General features: G+C 37.6%; 1 protein-coding gene across 1 annotated transcript in view; it reads right to left on the bottom strand.

The window, feature by feature from the left end:
- LOC126854297 (titin-like) overlaps positions 1-17,617 on the bottom strand; it is a 78,750-nt gene extending 61,133 nt beyond the window's left edge. The window contains 28 exon segments of the mRNA XM_050600881.1: positions 114-2,815; positions 2,895-3,146; positions 3,234-3,377; positions 3,507-4,023; positions 4,202-4,341; positions 4,790-4,962; positions 5,091-5,313; positions 5,551-5,952; positions 6,249-6,650; positions 7,081-7,224; positions 7,326-7,580; positions 7,666-8,208; positions 8,392-8,972; positions 9,056-9,533; positions 9,619-10,164; positions 10,240-10,512; positions 10,609-10,752; positions 10,900-11,157; positions 11,240-11,383; positions 11,459-11,688; positions 11,826-12,064; positions 12,133-12,481; positions 12,571-12,914; positions 13,114-13,335; positions 13,420-13,637; positions 13,738-14,012; positions 14,095-14,137; positions 17,153-17,617. Of these exon segments, the coding sequence (XP_050456838.1) occupies positions 114-2,815; positions 2,895-3,146; positions 3,234-3,377; positions 3,507-4,023; positions 4,202-4,341; positions 4,790-4,962; positions 5,091-5,313; positions 5,551-5,952; positions 6,249-6,650; positions 7,081-7,224; positions 7,326-7,580; positions 7,666-8,208; positions 8,392-8,972; positions 9,056-9,533; positions 9,619-10,164; positions 10,240-10,512; positions 10,609-10,752; positions 10,900-11,157; positions 11,240-11,383; positions 11,459-11,688; positions 11,826-12,064; positions 12,133-12,481; positions 12,571-12,914; positions 13,114-13,335; positions 13,420-13,637; positions 13,738-14,012; positions 14,095-14,137; positions 17,153-17,291 (10,380 nt within the window). The 5' untranslated portion in view covers positions 17,292-17,617.

Raw genomic sequence — 17,617 nt, forward strand, 5'->3', positions numbered from 1 at the left:
ATAATATAATATAATAATATAATATAATGTAATATAACATATAATATAATATAAAATAAATATATACACAGCTATAATATATAGACTAGAATTAAAATAATTATAAAACTTGCCTTTAATTTTGGATCGTCTGTAGGTATTAATCGTGCCTCGAAATGCGCGCTTTCTCCTTCGCGTAGACCATCGATATTACTTAAAGGTACAGTAAACATTGGAGCTTTACCACGTTCTTCTACAATCTTTTCATCTCTCGTACGTATCATTGAATCTTCGAGATTTTGAATTTTTTCTAGACCACCTTCCATGCCTTTTGGAAGTTGCGACTCTAAAATAAGATTAGCCTTGGAGAAGCATTTGAGCGATGCTTTCGTAGAATCTTCGCCGTACTTGTTGACGGCTCTGCATTCATAAACTCCAGAATTTTCTTCGTAACAATAAAGTATGTCCAGGATAACAATACCAAAGTCGTGAAAGGTACGATATCGATGGCCGTGAGGAAGTTTCTTGCCATTATAATACCACTCGACTTTTAAATCGGGATCGTTTATCGGTGTCAGTCTGGCTTCGAAATGTGCAGACTGTCCTTCTACCAGTTTCGTAATATCAACGATTTGCGTGATGAATTTCGGCGGTTCGGCAACGGGTGTAGTGGGAGTAATCGCTTGTTCTGCAGTGTAACTTTCGAGTTCTCGTATTCTAGCGAGCGAATCTGGTTGTAAAGAATCCAAGTAAACTCCGCTCTTGCCAAAGCACTTGATTGTAGCTTTTGTATAATCCTCGCCGTACTTGTTGCTAGCTTTGCAAACGTATTCACCAGTGTCGTGAGACATCACTCCGGCGATATCCATAACTACAAAGCCGAAATCGGAAACCATCTTGAAACGCGAGGAATGCCGTAATGGTTTTCCATTGTGGAACCATTCAACTTTCATGTGAGGATCTCCTACTGGGATGAGAGTACATTCAAAGTGAGCCGATTGCCCATCTTTCAAACCCTCCAAAGACTGTATATGCGTTGTAAATTTAGGTTTTTGTCCTTTAGACTTGTCAATGCATTCAAGCTGTACGCTAATCTCTGCTTTACCCCATTTGTTGGTGGCTCTACAGGTATAAGTACCCGAATCTTCTATTTTAGTGCCGAGAACCTCGAGAACAACCATACCGAAAGCATAAACAGTTCTCGTGCGATGACTGGCTTCTAAAGCTTTGCCATTGTAAAACCACTCAACTACCATGGTTTGATCACCAGTAGGGATGAGAGACGCTTCAAAGTGAGCGATCTCTCCCTCCGACAGATTAGTTAGATTTTCAAATTGCGACGTAAACATCGGTGGTTGACCCTCTTCTTCTCCTGGTGGAATTCCTTCTTGTCGTTTCAAGGATTCTTCCAAGTCTTGGATCGCTTCGAGACCCTCTTTACCTTTAGGATGCTGCGATTTTTCAATGATATTTTCTTTTGTGGAGCAATAAATTGTTGTCGATGTAAAGGCTTCGCCCGCTTTATTATAAGCTTTGCAGGTGTAAATACCGGAATCGCGCTCATAAACATCCGTTAAATCTAAAGTAACAAATCCAAAATCACTAGTCATTTTGAAGCGCGAACCATGTTCCAAAGGTTTTCCATTAAAATACCAATCAATTTTTAAATTGGGATCATCTTTTGGTTCGACTTGTCCTTCCAAATGTAACGGTTCGGATTCTCCCAGTTTAAATTCAGGTTTAAGTGGCACCGTCCAGATCGGTTTAGGATATTCGTGTTCAGGACCTTCTTCTGGTCTCTTGTATTTTGATAGATAAGCATCTTCTGCTTCTTTCACTTTTTCAAGTCCAGCTTCTCCTTGAGGATGTTGCGTTTGTAGATAAATGTTTTGTTTGCTGGTGCATTTTAAAGTACCTGATGTCTGCGCGCTTCCCTTCAAATTTGTAGCTTTTACTGTAATTATGCCAGAATCTTCTTCGTAAGCATGAGTCAAATCCAATGCGACATAGCCGAAGTCGTAAGTGCTCTTAAATCTCGCACCGGTCGGTAAAGGTTTACTGTTCAAGAACCATTCAATCTTCATAGTTGGATCTTTTGATGGCTCTACATTGCATTCAAAGTGAGCGTTATCACCTTCGATGCACTCCACGTTGTTCAGGTGAGTGATGAAGACGGGCTCCTCGTAAGTAGGTTCCGGTTGTTCGGTAGAAATTATCTGAGGCTGCTCCAAGGCATCGATTTTCGGCAAAGCGTCCGGATGCAAAGTATCTCCCAGTAACCAGTGACGATCGGCAATTTTTAAGCTACAAGTTGACACAGCCTCTCCCAAAAGATTAGTTGCTTTGCAAGTATAAATTGCGGAGTCATCAGGTCTCAAGCCGTTGATTGACAATGTTACTAGACCAAAATCGAACGTACTACGAAGTCTAGTTCCAGTCTGTAGAGATATACCATTTTTAAACCATTCTACTCTTAAGTTGGGATCCGCTCGCGGCTCTACCTGAGCCTCTAAGTAAACACGTTGACCTTCTACCAATTTATCGAAGCTCTCAAGATGCTTGGTGAAAACTGGTGCCTGTTGTGGTGTCGTGTCGATAAACATTTCTGGTACCTTATTCATCTCTGCTTCCTTCAATTGAATCTTTTGCCACGCGTCCGCTTGTATGCTTTCAGAAGCGATAGCCGAACGCGCTTTCACTTTCAGGGAAATCGATGAAACCGCCTCACCTGCATTGTTGATTGCTTTGCAAGTATAGACACCGGAATCTTCGGGGATAACTTTCAAAATATCTAACGTTACATATCCAAAGTCATGATTTACGTGAAAACGTGAACCTATAAATAACAATGTCCAACAATTTTATTAAATCAAATGCTTGTAATGATAATTTATTATAAAATCATATTTTCTTACCCATTTTTAATTCGACTCCGTTCATATACCACTCGAATTTTAAATTTGCATCGCCGACAGGAACGACTCTGCATTCATATCTAGCCATTTGTCCTTCCCAGAGTTCCGTTGGCCCGGTTAATAATTGCGTGAAAATCGGTTTATCAAAGACCTTTTCCGGCTCCTCGGGTCGCCCAACTTCCTTGGCTTCCAATTGAGCGATTCTACGTTGCGCCTCCGGATGCTGAGTATCCAATTGTATGCTGGCCTTGGCTGTATATATGAATAAACAAATTAAATTAACACCGTATTAAATTTATTTTGGTGTATTAAATAAACGAGATAAAATCAGATATCCACTTTTAATCTTCATCGAAGCCGTTGTAACCGCTTCACCCAATGGATTAGAAGCGCGACACATGTAAACACCTTCGTCTTCATCACGTACGTGAGCGATGTCCAGAGATACGTAGCCAAAGTCATGTACTTTTGTAATTCGCGAACCTGCAAAAGAAACATTATAATAAATATTAATTTAGCGTGATAATTACAAATATATTAAGAGCAAAATAAATGTATTCGTGGAATCAACAAAGTTTTGCATTGATAGTTTATATCTTTAACAATTCTTACTTGTCTCTAAGGGTACTTCGTTTCTAAACCATTCCACTTTGAGCATGGGATCACCTACGGGTATAAGTCTGCATTCGAAATGTGCGGTATGACCTTCAGCGATATTGTCAATATTTTGTAATGGTTGAGTAAAGACAGGACGCTGCCGAGTTTGAGGTTCCGGTACATCTGGTCGTTTCCATGGCTGTTGAGCTTCGAGTTCCCGGATCTTGTCCATTCCCTCGGGTCGTTGCGAATCCAAAATAATACTATCTCGTGGGATTACTTTGAGCTCGATGGACGACACACATTGTCCTAGCGCGTTTATCGCACGTACAGAATATTGTCCTGCGTCCTCAGGTACGGCGTGACCGATATCTAATGCCACGTATCCGAAATCGAAGGTCACATGGAACCGCGCCGCCGATGGTAAAGGTTTACCGTTGTGGAAGAATTCAATTCTCAGATTAGCGTCGTGCAAAGGCTCCACTTGGCATTCGAAATGAGCGGTTTGTCCTTCATATACTTCAGTTGTGCCCTATAAAAAAATTTCTCATATTTATTACATTTATCTCTCATATTTGTTGTACTTTTTTATGTTTGTTATATTAGTTCTTAATAACTATTCATACATTAACTATTATTATATTTAATAATCATTTATATATACTGTATGTATATAATTACATTATATTAATATAATTATTATTACTTACTCTAAGCTCGGTGACAAATCTTGGTGGTGTCACTGGCGGTTCCTCAACTTCTAACCGTGCGGGATGACCCTGAGCTTCTAATTCTCGAATCTTTTCTAAACCATCCGGATGTTGGGTATCCAAAAGAATACTTCGTCGTGCTAAAATAAAAAAGGAATCGTAACTGGTTTGTTTCTCTCTTTAATGATATTTTTATTATTAGTAATTTTATGTATATGCGCTTTCTTGAATGAAATAAATTCAATTCTACAATAAATTTTGATTTGGAGAGTTGATACTGTGAGACTTGTCATTACTTGAGACATCGTGCGATTTTTCGAAGCATAATATAATATTTTCCATGAAAGAACTCATCCTAGCTTGCAAGAATTAATTAAAATTTTAACGACAGTCTTCTTTATAAAAGCGATGCCATCTATTTGACAAACGGTCTCTTTCTCGTTGATTAATTTGTTTAACGCCGATGAATGTTTTCAAATTTTTCATGGATAGGAATTTAGACTTTGGATATTGGGTATTCCTTGCTGACAATTATGCAGAATTAACATAAAATTAATATCTTGAATTAACATTATACTTTATACTTACAACTGACTTTAATAGTACAGGTATTAACGGCTTCGCCGGCCAAATTGGTTGCTTTACACATATAAGTACCGGAATCTTCGGGATAGGTATACAGAATATCGAGAGCCACGTAGCCAAAATCGTGTGTAGTGCGGAAGCGATGACCAGTTTTAATTGCAACTCCATTGACAAACCTATTAAATGAGAAAATTTAATCAATTAATTAATTGAATTATTCGGGATTATATAAAAATTATCAATGATTTTTGGTTTTTGTCTTTTAATATATTTTAAATGACGCTTTTTTTATCTATAAACATACCATTCAATTTTCAAGTTTGGATCGTTAATTGGCTCCACGCGACATTCCAGGTGAGCATGCTCGCCTTCCTTGAGATGATCCAGATTGTTTAGCGGTGTCAAGAAGACAGGTTTCTGATGAATAACCTCCTTTTCGACTTCTTCTTTGATTTCGACAGTTTCCAATTCTCGAATCTTTTGCAAACGTTGAGCATCCAATGTGTCAAGGTATAAGCCTTGTTTTGCTATTTGCATAAATCAAAATAATCGATAATTATGCGCTCGTGTTTTTATCAGAAAAATTTATAGTTTATTAACAAATTCGTTTATACACTTATCAATTTTGAGAAATGGAAATGTATGAATAATTGTTTCGCATTTTTTTCTCTCATTTGTTTAAAAAAAATATATTTCAAAGAGATGTATTATGCAACGGGTGCGCTTGCTAAAACAATATAGATTCAGTCTATAAAATTACTTACAATCCACGCTGATCATGCAAGTAGTAACAGCCTCGCCGACGGCATTCCTCGCTTTACACATGTAGGTACCCGAATCTTCGGGATAAGCGTAAAGAATATCGAGAGCGACATATCCAAAGTCATAGGTCGTTTTGAATTTATGTCCCTGAGGAATGGGACGCCCGTCTCTAAACCACTCGACGACCATCGTCGGATCGTTTACGGGAGTCAATGTAGCTTCGAGATGGGCATTTTTGCCTTCCGGTAAATGTTCAATATTTTTCAGCGGTCGCCCAAAAGCAGGCTTCTCGGCGATAATTGTATCTTCTTCGACTATGCGCTTATATCTCGAATCGTCCTCAAGATATTGTATCTTTTTCAATGCGCTCTCATGCTGTGTATCGTGAATAATCGATGCTCGAGCTAAAAAGCGATTTTTAATCGATTTAACAAAATAAAGAAGAAAGATTTCAAAATGCAAAATATAAATAAAGTAAAGAACGTAATATATATGGCTCTCTAATATAAAAATTACAATTTATAAAATTGTGTAGACGAAATTATAAATATCTAAGGTGTTTATAAATATAAATTGTGTAGGTAAAATTATTAATATAAAAAAATTGATTTTTTGTTGTATATACATATATAAAGCAGGGAAATACAACAAAATGGACTAGTACAAGATACTTGCAAAAACGCATTCTTTTGTTACTCACATTTCACGTCGAGATTAATCGAACTTCTCGCGGATCCCAATTTATTGGTAGCCTGGCAAGTATATGTGCCCGAATCTTCGGCATATACAGTCAACACGTCCAACGATGCAAACCCAAAGTCGCAGGTAGTTCTATACCTGTGACCGGTGGATAATGGTTTGCCATTGTGGAACCACTCCACCTTCATGTTGGGATCAGGATAGGGTTCTATGCGACACTCATAGTGTGCGCTTTGACCTTCAATTAGATTGGTAGGTCCATTCAACTGAACCGTAAAGGATGGTTTTTCTTTTACCACGATCTCTTCTTCTTCACGACGTTGATATTTCGAGGTATCTTCCAAAGCTTGGAGTTTCGACAAAGCAGTTTCGTGTTGTGATTCAAACTGCAAGGCTGCCTTGGCTGCATTTTAAAAGAATTTGTGTAGTTGTGTACGAGTTGTGTATAAAGGGAAATTGCATATAATTCAATAATTCATTTTTTGCAAAACCAGAAAAGTTCACATTGTTAGTGAAATTACGATATATTGCATACGAGTAAATACTTATTTGTAGATACCAACAAATAAGTTTAGCAAAATAACACATCAATTTTATAAAGCAATAATAAAATATAAAAATATAAAATTAGCAGTGTTATATAGCGATTTGTTAAATGTTTCAAACACTATTTTAGTTTAATAGCGTAATTATAGAGTATAATTAATCATTAATATTGAGAAAATTTGCATAATTTGTGTAAATATTGTCGATTATATTCCATAAATTAATTTGCATATTATGCAAAATATATATCATTGTATATCTGAATTGCGCATTGAGTTTAGACTTACATTGAACGAATAATGTTGCAGAAGTAACCGCTTCTCCGAGCTCGTTTGTCGCACGACACGTATAAGTACCTGAATCTTCAGGATTAACGTACTTCATGTTTAAAGCGACGTATCCAAAGTCGTGCATGGTTGTTACACGATTTGCTTTTAGAAGATAATAAAGAGTAATAAAAATATATTTTTATAAAGAATTTCATTATTTGTAGAATATGACATCCTTTAATATGTAAATTTACAAGACTTACAGGCTGAAATTGGAACTCCATTACGAAGCCATTCCACCTTGAGCTTAGCATCTCCAACTGGGATGACACGTGCTTCGAAATGCGCTGCTTGATTCTCAGCAACACGGAGATCTTTTATCGGTAACGTGAAGACAGGAGCTTGCGTAATAATTTCCTCGGTTGTTGTTTTACGTTGATAACGAGACGTGTCTTCCAAGGTGCGAAGACGTTGAAGTGTTTCCTCATTTTGAGTCTCTGTGTAGATTGATTTTTTGGCTATAGATAAAAAATAATGAATTAATGATTTTGATTACTGATATTAAAACTAATCCAGCAAATTTAAAAATAACCAAGAGCTTACAGTGAACGATAGCGGTTGCAGAAGTTATAGCTTCTCCGATAATATTTTTAGCTCTGCAAGTATATGTTCCAGAATCTTCGGGATATGCATACATAATATCGAGAGCGACGAAACCGAAGCTATTTGTTTCGACAAATCTTGAGCCTGCTTTCACCGGATTATTATTGTGAAACCATTCAATTTTCATTGTTGCATCGGACACTGGAATTAGTCTGCACTCGAAATGAGCTCGCTGGCCTTCTTTTATCTCGACGTTATTTAACGAAGTCGTGAAAATAGGCGCCTGAGTGGTGGTTTCTTCAATAATCTCTTGTCTATGATATTTGGATCTATCTTCGAGATACTGAATCTGTTCAAGTCCAAGCTCATTTTGCGTATCTGTTAAGATTTGCGCGCCCGAGCGACATGTTAAGATGCAGCTTACTTCGTCGCTTCCTACCAGATTAACGGCACGACACGTGTAAGTTCCAGAGTCCTCAGCGATCAGATCAATTACGTCCAATGCGACATAACCGAAATCATGAATCGGACGGAAACGGTGTCCTGCAAATTTATATGCATAAGATTAAATATAATTTAACAAATATATGAGAAAGAACTGAGCATTCTGTTAATAAAGTTCTGTTAATATAAAGAAAAATAATTGGATATATATATATATATATATATATATATATATATATATTGATATTGATATTGTAAATTATTAACGATAAAAGAAATTACCTATCGTTACTGGACGACCATTTTTGAACCACTCGACCTTCAAATTCGAATCCGTTACCGGTTCCAATTTACATTCAAAATGAGCGTGTTGTCCTTCGCGAAGATTTTCCTGGTTTTTCGGTTTTGTAATAAATTTCGGCTTTACATTCACAACCTCGTCAATGAGTTCATGTCTCTTGTATCTAGAAGCATCCTCCAAGTATTGTATCCTTTCTAATCCTTCAGGATGTTGAGATTCCAGAATTAAATCTTTTTTTGCGTGAACTCTTACAGAACACGAAGTAACTGCCTCGCCAAGCTGATTTCTAGCTTGACAGGTATACACGCCAGAATCTTCAGGATATACGCCGAGGATATCTAAAGCCACGTAATCAAATTCGTAAGATGGTCTAAATCGGTGACCAGTTTTTACTGGTCGGCCGTTGACGAACCAATCAACTTTCATGGTTGCGTCACCAACAGGCTGTAGACGACATTCGAGATGAACGTTGGTCAGTTCCACTGTTTCGATGTTGTGCAAAGGTCGAGTGAACTGAGGTGCTTGCATCACTGTGACTTCCTCTTGTTGAGTTTTACGATACCTATATAAAAAATAGAACAATAAATAAGAATAATAATATACAAGTAAATTGCATAAATTACAAGGCAATAAATAAAAACGAACCTCAATGAGTCCTCCAACATTTGTATCTGCTCGAGCGATTGTTCGTTCTGCGTTTCGGTAACGACGTCGGATCTTCCGATGACTCTCACGCAAGCGGAAGTATGCGCGGTGCCCAGATGATTGGTGGCTCTGACGGTATATTCGCCGGAATCATAAACGGTAGTATGTACTATGTCGAGCGCGACAAATCCGAAATCGTAATAAGTCCTGAATCTGGAGCCAACCGTGACCGGACGTCCGTTTTGGAACCATTCAACTCTCATCGTTGGATCGCCCATTGGTTCCAAGCGACATTCCAAGTGAATATTCTTGCCCTCGCTAACCGGCTTAGGATCACTTAACGGCTGGATAAAGATCGGTTTTGATTTGGAGATTTCTTCAATATGATAATGTGGCTCGATGAACTTGGATTCTTCTAAGCGTTGAGTCTTCTCGTAAGTGCCGCGGTGCATGCTGCTAGTATCTATGCTAGAACGCGCTGGAAAAGTTAATAAAATTCATTAGTTTTTTGATTTTTTAGAAATTTTAGCTGCATAAATATTACTATAAGGTGTATATCTTACTCTCTACAGTCATGGTAGCGGACAAACGAGCTTCCCCGCGAGAGTTTCTAGCCACAACAGTATACGTGCCAGCATCTTCGGGACGAACCTGAAGGATGTCAATGGCGACGTATCCGAAATCGTGATACGTCTGAATTCTATTAGCGGCAGTGATAGCTTTGCCGTTGTGGTACCACTCGATCTTCATGGTCAAATCGCTTTGAGGTTCAACGCGCGCCTCAAAATGCGCCCGTTGACCCTCTACAATCTTATTCGTGCCTTTAAGATTGCCTAAGAATCGTGGCGCCTGCGTAACCTGTGTTTCTTCCTGAATCTGTCGCGAATATCTGCTCGAATCTTCGAGAGATTGAATTTTTTGAAGACCGGTGGGATGCTGACTGTCGTAAATAACGTCGTTCTTACTAATTACGCTTAATTGAGCAGTAGTATGAGCTTCGCCAGCCCTGTTGTAAGCTCGGCAAGTGTATACACCGACATCATGTATTGTTACATATTTGATGGTCAACGCCACGTAACCGAAATTGAAAAAGGTTGTAATTCGGGAACCTAATTTCGAGAATGTTTTATAAATATAGAGATTTAATGGCATGCGTTATGCGAATTGAATTATACGTTACTCACTGGCTTCTACAGGTCGTCCATCCTTAAGCCACTCGACACGAAGATCGGCATCACCGACTGGTTCGAGGCGCGCTTCAAAATGAGCAAATCCGCCTTCTCGTATGCCGCTTTGATCTTTAATAGGTGATTTAAATTCCGGTGGGCTAGTCGGTTCAGGCTGCTCCTGCACGTACTTCTGGTGCATCGCCTGTTGATACGCTTCCAATTCCTCGGCAGCCTCGATGTATCTCAATTGCTCGGGGATACCCAAGTCTGTCGTTACGCTTGTTCGCGCTATGCAATAATTTTGAGATTAATTTTAATATTTGAGAATAATGGAAAAAGCACTGTTTAAAAATGATCGTTTTGTTTCACAAAATTAAAACTTACCGAAGACACGGAGAGTCGCGGTGCTGATGGCCTCTCCCAAGCGGTTCACAGCTCTAACAGTATAAGAACCCGCATCTTCAGCCCGTAGGTGCATTATATTGAGTGAGACGTAACCGAAGTTGAAGATGCTAGTGATTCTCGAGCCTAAGAGAACGAAATAAAGTAATATTAAAAATTTTATAATATAAATTTAATAAAATAAATTTAATTAAATATTATAATGTTTTTTATTCAATTTTATTTTTAATAATTCCATTATAATCGGGCTTCTCTCTGGATGTCAATACTCACTGGCTGTGATTGGTTTTCCATCCTTGTACCACTCCACTTTCATGGTGGGATCGCTAACAGGCGTCAATTGCGCCTCGAAATGGGCGTTACGACCTTCCTGTAGCTCACCAAGATCCTGGAGCGGGCGGATGAAAACCGGCCGCTGTGAAGAGGTCTCCTCCATGCTCTCCTGCCTTTGGTACTTGTTGTAATCCTCGAGCTGCTGGATATACTGGAGACTGTCGGGGTATTGGCTCGCTTGTTCAATAGTGGCGCGTGCTAACAAACGAGAAGTAAATTTGGATTATAACGCAAATAACAATTACGAAAAAAATTTATAAAATACTTTTCTTATACTTACGGGTTACGCTGAGGGTGGCTCGAGATTCGGCGACTCCGGTAGAGCTTACAACACGGCACAAGTATTCGCCGCTATCTTGAAGAACGATGCTAATGAGATCGAGTGAAATAAAACCGAAACGGAAGATGGAAGTCGCTCGAGAACCTACAAATATGCGCCAATATTAATTAGATCGATTTGAGAGTCAAGTAATCGATGATACAAATGTTATATACTCACTCGCATCGAGTGCTTTGCCATTGACATACCACTCCACCCTCATTGTAGGATCGCCCACCGGTTCGATTCTGGCCTCGAAGTGAATTCGTCCACCTTCGATTTGATGAACGTCCCTTAAGGGTATAATGAAACGTGGCGGCGGATAAATCTTATCTTCTTCAGGAGGCGGCAAGTAAGGCTTGGCACGTTCCACGTGTCTCAAATAAATCACTTCGGGGCCAGGCGCTGGTCTACAAATATTTATTCACATTATTTCATTTCCTTACCGTAGATCGCTAAACAGAATGAGAAAATTTGACGGAAAAAAAAATAAAAAACATTAATTATAATCTGTTAATTTTTGGTGAACACTCGAAAAGTTTCTCACTCTGGTTCGATGACTTTCGTTGGTCGGGGTAAGTTCAGGCGTCTTGGTTCCGGGGCCGTTCCTTTTGGCGTCTCGACGAAGAGCCGCGCTCGTGTCGCGGTGGAACCGGCTACATTTTGAGCGGTACATTGGTACCAAGCTGCATCTGAGAACTTGGCGCATGGAATATCCAAAGTAGAAGCTCCGCTACCGTCGCTCGATATACGTATTTCGGGGCCAGGCGTTATTGGCACGCCGTCCTGTCAAATGTCATCGGAATCAGAGATATTTGCAGTTGAAACATATTGATAGAATTCAAAAATTTTACCTTTTGCCATGTGACGCGTGGAATCGGCGTGCCGACTGCGCGTGCCATAAAGACAACGGGTTCTCCTTCCTTCACGCTCGTTGTGACAAAACGCTCTACAAATTTCGGCGCGACCACTTGTTCCTTCTCGATAACGTTTAAATTACACTGACAGGAGGTTTCACCAGCTTTATTTCGAGCGACGCATGTTACTATGCCGGCGTCGGCACGACTCACATTCGTAATCATCAATGAATTGTTACCGGATTCATTTACGAGGATTTTATGAGTCATGTCATTTGCGACTTGTTGACCATTTATGTACCAAGTGACTTCGGGATACGGACGACCAGTTACGCGACAGTCAAATCTGAAAATAATGTATAATAACTTAATATCTCGAATAAAATGATATTTAGTTTTAAAAAAATATTAAAATGATAGAAAATTGAAACATACCGCGTCATCTTGCCTTCGGTAGCTTCTCTGTCTGTGATGGTGCGAACAAAATTCGGTGGCAGAACCTTGCCAGAGTCAGTAGACTCAGCGGTCGATTCCATTTGTTGAGTCTTAATGAATTCTCTTTGCACTTGATACGGAACTTGATCTACTTGATCGCTGGACTCAATTGCCAGATAAGCGGAGCTAACGGTGCAGCCTTGGGGATTTTCGCACAATAATGTATAATGACCGCTGTCTTCCGGCAGGGCGACTCGGATTCGTAAGGTAGCCTGCTGATTCGAATAACTCGTCTCCACGCGTTGGGTATCTCGGATTCTTTGGCCGTTCTTGAACCATGTTAACTGCACCAGCATGTTTTATTAATTAATAATACATATATTAAGTATTTTACTATACAATAGTTAATATTTCGTTTATATAAAATATTGGAGATAAAAAGAATTATAGAATTAAATCGTATAGAAATATAGAATTAAATTATAGAATAAAATGTGTGAAATTAAATGTAATGTGCTTTTTCGAAATACGGCATAAACTCACCCTTGGTTTAGGATTGCCCGTTATTTTCGCGGTGAAGACGGCATCCGATCCTTCGACGAGTTTCGAATTTCTCGGTTTCTGAGAGATTTGCGGAGGGGCAATCGGTCCTAAGGTACGATCAACTGTCGTAGAAATTTGCAAATCGGATTCACCCACGAAACGGCGAGTGATCGATTCCCGAAACTCCGATTCGCGCAATAATCGGTATTCAAAAGTATCAACCTGCATATTCAAAGTGTTATCTTAAGCACCATTATCCTATCTTAAGAACCTTATCAAAATAACGAGAACATCTAATTATAATACCTTAAAATCTTCGATGCTCGTAGTCGTGCCATTAACGTAACTTCGTTTATCTACCGTTTGTTGATAACTGCGTTGTTGGAAGACCTGATTGCCAGTCTGCATTTTCTGTTCGCTCGACTGAACGCTTTGCGTAAATTCCTTCTTATAGCTATCTGTCAGCTGTTGCGCTGGAGGACCGAATCCCTCTGGTTGTATGTAAACTGAGCAAATCGCCTCTCCTAAAAAATGAAGAGAACAATAATTTTTGCATCGTTTTATTTTAACCTTAGGAAAAAAAAAATATTTAAAATTGAATTTTCAGGTAGAAGAAATCCTTACCAAATTGATTCTTCGCACTACACGTGTACTCGCCCTCATCCCCTGGACCAATCTGATTAATTTGGAGTGTGACAATTCCGGTATATTCATCATAAGACATACGAATCTTTCGCGATTCTAGCAACGGTATTCCTTTGTGCGTCCAAGAAACTGTTGGTTTCGGATTGCCTCGGACGCAGCCTTCGAAGATCGCGTTGCCGCCCTGCGCGAATCTCGCATTTTTAAAGATTCGCTCGAAAATCGGCGGTGATGGATCGCCAGGTTTACCGGTAAATCTACATCAAGGAGACCGCATTAAAATAACAATTATATTTTTTTTAAGATTATTATAATCACTAAGTATAACATGATACTTACACTGGTATCGTTGGCGTCGTTTGCATTACAATCTCCCCTTGAACTGCGGAAAAAAATAATAAAAGTTAATCCAGCAAATAATGCGACCAATATTAAATATCAAAATAATAATTAAAACAAATCTATGTAAAATTGCGTGTGTATTCGATCTGATTTTTTTTCAAGTCGCAGAACTATATTCTCTCTCACGTATTTTCGCAATGGTCCGTTTTTGAGCTAATGAGTAAATTGGTTTAAATTTATGGTGATGTAGACATAACTTAATGAAAAAGTGCGGCGTCATCGCGCGTAACGGCGACAGGAAAAAAACGGCGTCAACGGTTCGTTTCCTCGATTCGTTCTACCCTAATTGGAAAGTACGACAGAAGAATTATATACGAAGAAGGAAGAGATGTGTGTATACGCATAAAAACTTATTATGTAGAACGATTTAAATTCGACAGTGTATATAATTTTGTTCAATAAATAAGAGAATCTTGAAAGATAACTAACAATTAGATATCTTTTTTCCTGAATGATAAAAAAAATATAAGAGTGAAATTAAATTTGTGGTATAACAAAAATGTATAACAAAAAATATAATTTTAAATAATTTTAATAGATATTTCTTTCTAAATGGTTTACATCTTTACGAACCATTTGCAGAGATTATCTCTGAAGCAAAATTTAATTTGATTATATATATATATATATATATATATATATATATATATATATATATATTTAATTATATATAGCATTTTTAACTTACGTTTAAATTTAATTAATTTATAAGTTAATGAATTGCTTTATAATTAAAATTTATCTTTTTTTTATGTACAGCTACGCATCGTTCGCTTCGCGATCCGCGGAAGCCGCGAAGGGGGCGAAGACGTAAGGTAACGTACACTCTAACGCTACGAATACAGGATTGTATTTTTGCATTCGGATGGGGATCACGTTACCGTGAGCCATTTTAGGCGCAACTATCTTTGCTCGACGCTGAGCGCCGCGACGCGCAGCGTCGCGATGCTTGTACACCGTGCCCGGACCAATCTCGTTTCTCGTTACGCAAAGACAGTCACTGACCAAAATAAAATCCGAGTCTAATGCTCTCTCTCTCTCTCCTCTTCATCTGCATACACTTTGCACAATCGTTAATATGTTCTATATATATAATATATAGTGCATATCAAAATTTCAAATTTGAAACAACTGTCTCCTCTCTTCTATTATTTTCTCTTTACTTCTCTCCTCGTTTCCTACTGTCATTTTCTTTTTGATGGATGGGTTTTGTTATTTGTCACAATTCGAACTGATGACATTGAGAGGCGTTCACTGAGACGATCAGCTGTTTCGAATAAAATGTCGAAATTTCGCAAAATTGGCGAATATTATATAGAAATTAACTAATTTTTGAATTTTACATAACGATAAATACGTAAGTGCGGAAAGAGATTATTTTACGATATTTATTCCATATAATTTATGGATAAACATATATATTTTTTCATTAATTAAAGTGAAACAATATATTTGTATCACATAATAGTATTAATTGTGCAAACATTTTTAATGAAGTTTTCTCACACGTGAATTATTTAATTTTTCTTTGTATATATGAAGACAGGTAGTTTAACGCTACTAGCGTAACGGAGTCGCTTACTGTACTTCATTGTCTTTAAGTTTTACGCACGTTGAAATATAATCTTATACATTTCGATGCACATCGATGCAAGCAAGATTCATAAATTTGTAAGTGTTTATGTCATTTGGCAGCCAACAACAACACAACATTTCATTTTCTCCATTCTTTAATGTATAACGCAGTTGGCAAATGTGCTCTAGCGAAACTATCTCCGATAAAACGGAAATCTAAATCTGTAATCTTATATATATATATATATATAAAATATATATATAAAAAAATTTATTTGTAAGACAGAAAATGCGCAAAAACATCGTTCTTCATATTTCTGTAAAAATCTTTGAAATTGAAATTTTCTGTGTGAAATCATTTATTATAAAAAACTTTAATAAATAAGTATAGATTAGAATCGAGAAAAATAAGCACAAAGAGAATATTATTAGATGAATATAATTCATGGTTCCGTTTCTTTTTCACTACATAACAAGCACACCTTTTTATCTTGATCGCCTTAGAAAATTTGGCACTATGCCCGTATCGCAACAAGATCATAATAAATATCTTTCGAAAGAAAATTTTACAATTAATTTTATAGATTTTCTAATACATTACTTTTATCAGCATGATTAGTCTAATGCTACCTTTGATTTTTAATTGCAAAATAATAATTTTTGATTACTTTAATCGGATAATCAAAAATTAATTTATGCCTAAGAAAAGATGAAATAATAAAATTTTTGCAAATTTCAATATATAAACAAAATTATATTAAATTTTATATTATTTCTTTTTAATAATTAAGCATATTATAATATTTGAAATATAACAAGATTAATTTTGGCAATATATCAAGCTAAATATAGAAACTTTGCTCCCTTTAATTTCCCTTCTTTGCAATAATAATAAAATATTTTCCACCTATTGAAATTAGAGGATTACTCCGAAACAAATTGTTAACAGAAGAAAATTGTATGAATTGCGCTCCAAAACATATTATGCATGTTTCTGTTTGATGGCGGTAACGTAACGTCACCCTTCTTTGGGGGCGCGTGAAAGAATTTTATGAGACGGTCACGTCGAAGTGCGCGAAGAACTATTTTTAGAGCTCTCGCACGGACGGTGCTCCTTGCTCGGAAATAGAATACGTATACGTTGATGAGATGCTCGCCAAAAGTATATAAAAATTTAATCGCTCCTTTTCCAATAAAAAATTTAAAAAAAGTAATCGTAAAAATATATGCCGCAATCTGTAAATCAGAATTTTTGCGAACCTTTTTGTAAAAAATTGCAATATATAAAATGTAATTTTTTTTTTAATTCATGCGGTTATAAAATATTTCATATTTCATAACGTGTTTCTTCCTCGAGTTCCTTCTATTCGATAGATCGTCTTGTTCGAGAGTATGATCATTATGCATTATCGCGACTGACCTCTCTGCTGACTGGTGATCTGTTGCCGCGTGATTTGTCTTTCCGTCCGTTGCTGGATGTATTGTTGTTGTTGTTGTTCCTGCATGATTTGTTGTTGCTGTTGTAGCTTTTGCTGTTCTTGAGACTGTTGTCGCTTCATCTTGAATCGAGAAATCTGACAAAGTCACGAATCGTTCGAACGGCAGAATCGTGGCTTAATAAACTACTAACTATAATCTAGATCTAGATGAATCTACAGAGATCTTCGTTTATAATGTATTTCTCTCTTTTTTTTTCAAAATATCGCGTTTTGTCACTCGCCGAGATTTAACGAACAAACTCGCGACGCACAAACGACGGGCTGGAGCAAATCACTCGCACTTATCTCTTTCGCCCCGCAATACGCGCAGTATTCTGCTGGTAACCGCAGTTCAGTTCAATCAGTCGGCAGAAATCAAGTCATCGTCAAAAGTCTTGTCCCCGTGA

This window comes from Cataglyphis hispanica, chromosome 13, assembly GCF_021464435.1.
Source record: "Cataglyphis hispanica isolate Lineage 1 chromosome 13, ULB_Chis1_1.0, whole genome shotgun sequence".
Classification (NCBI taxonomy): Eukaryota; Metazoa; Arthropoda; class Insecta; order Hymenoptera; family Formicidae; genus Cataglyphis; species Cataglyphis hispanica.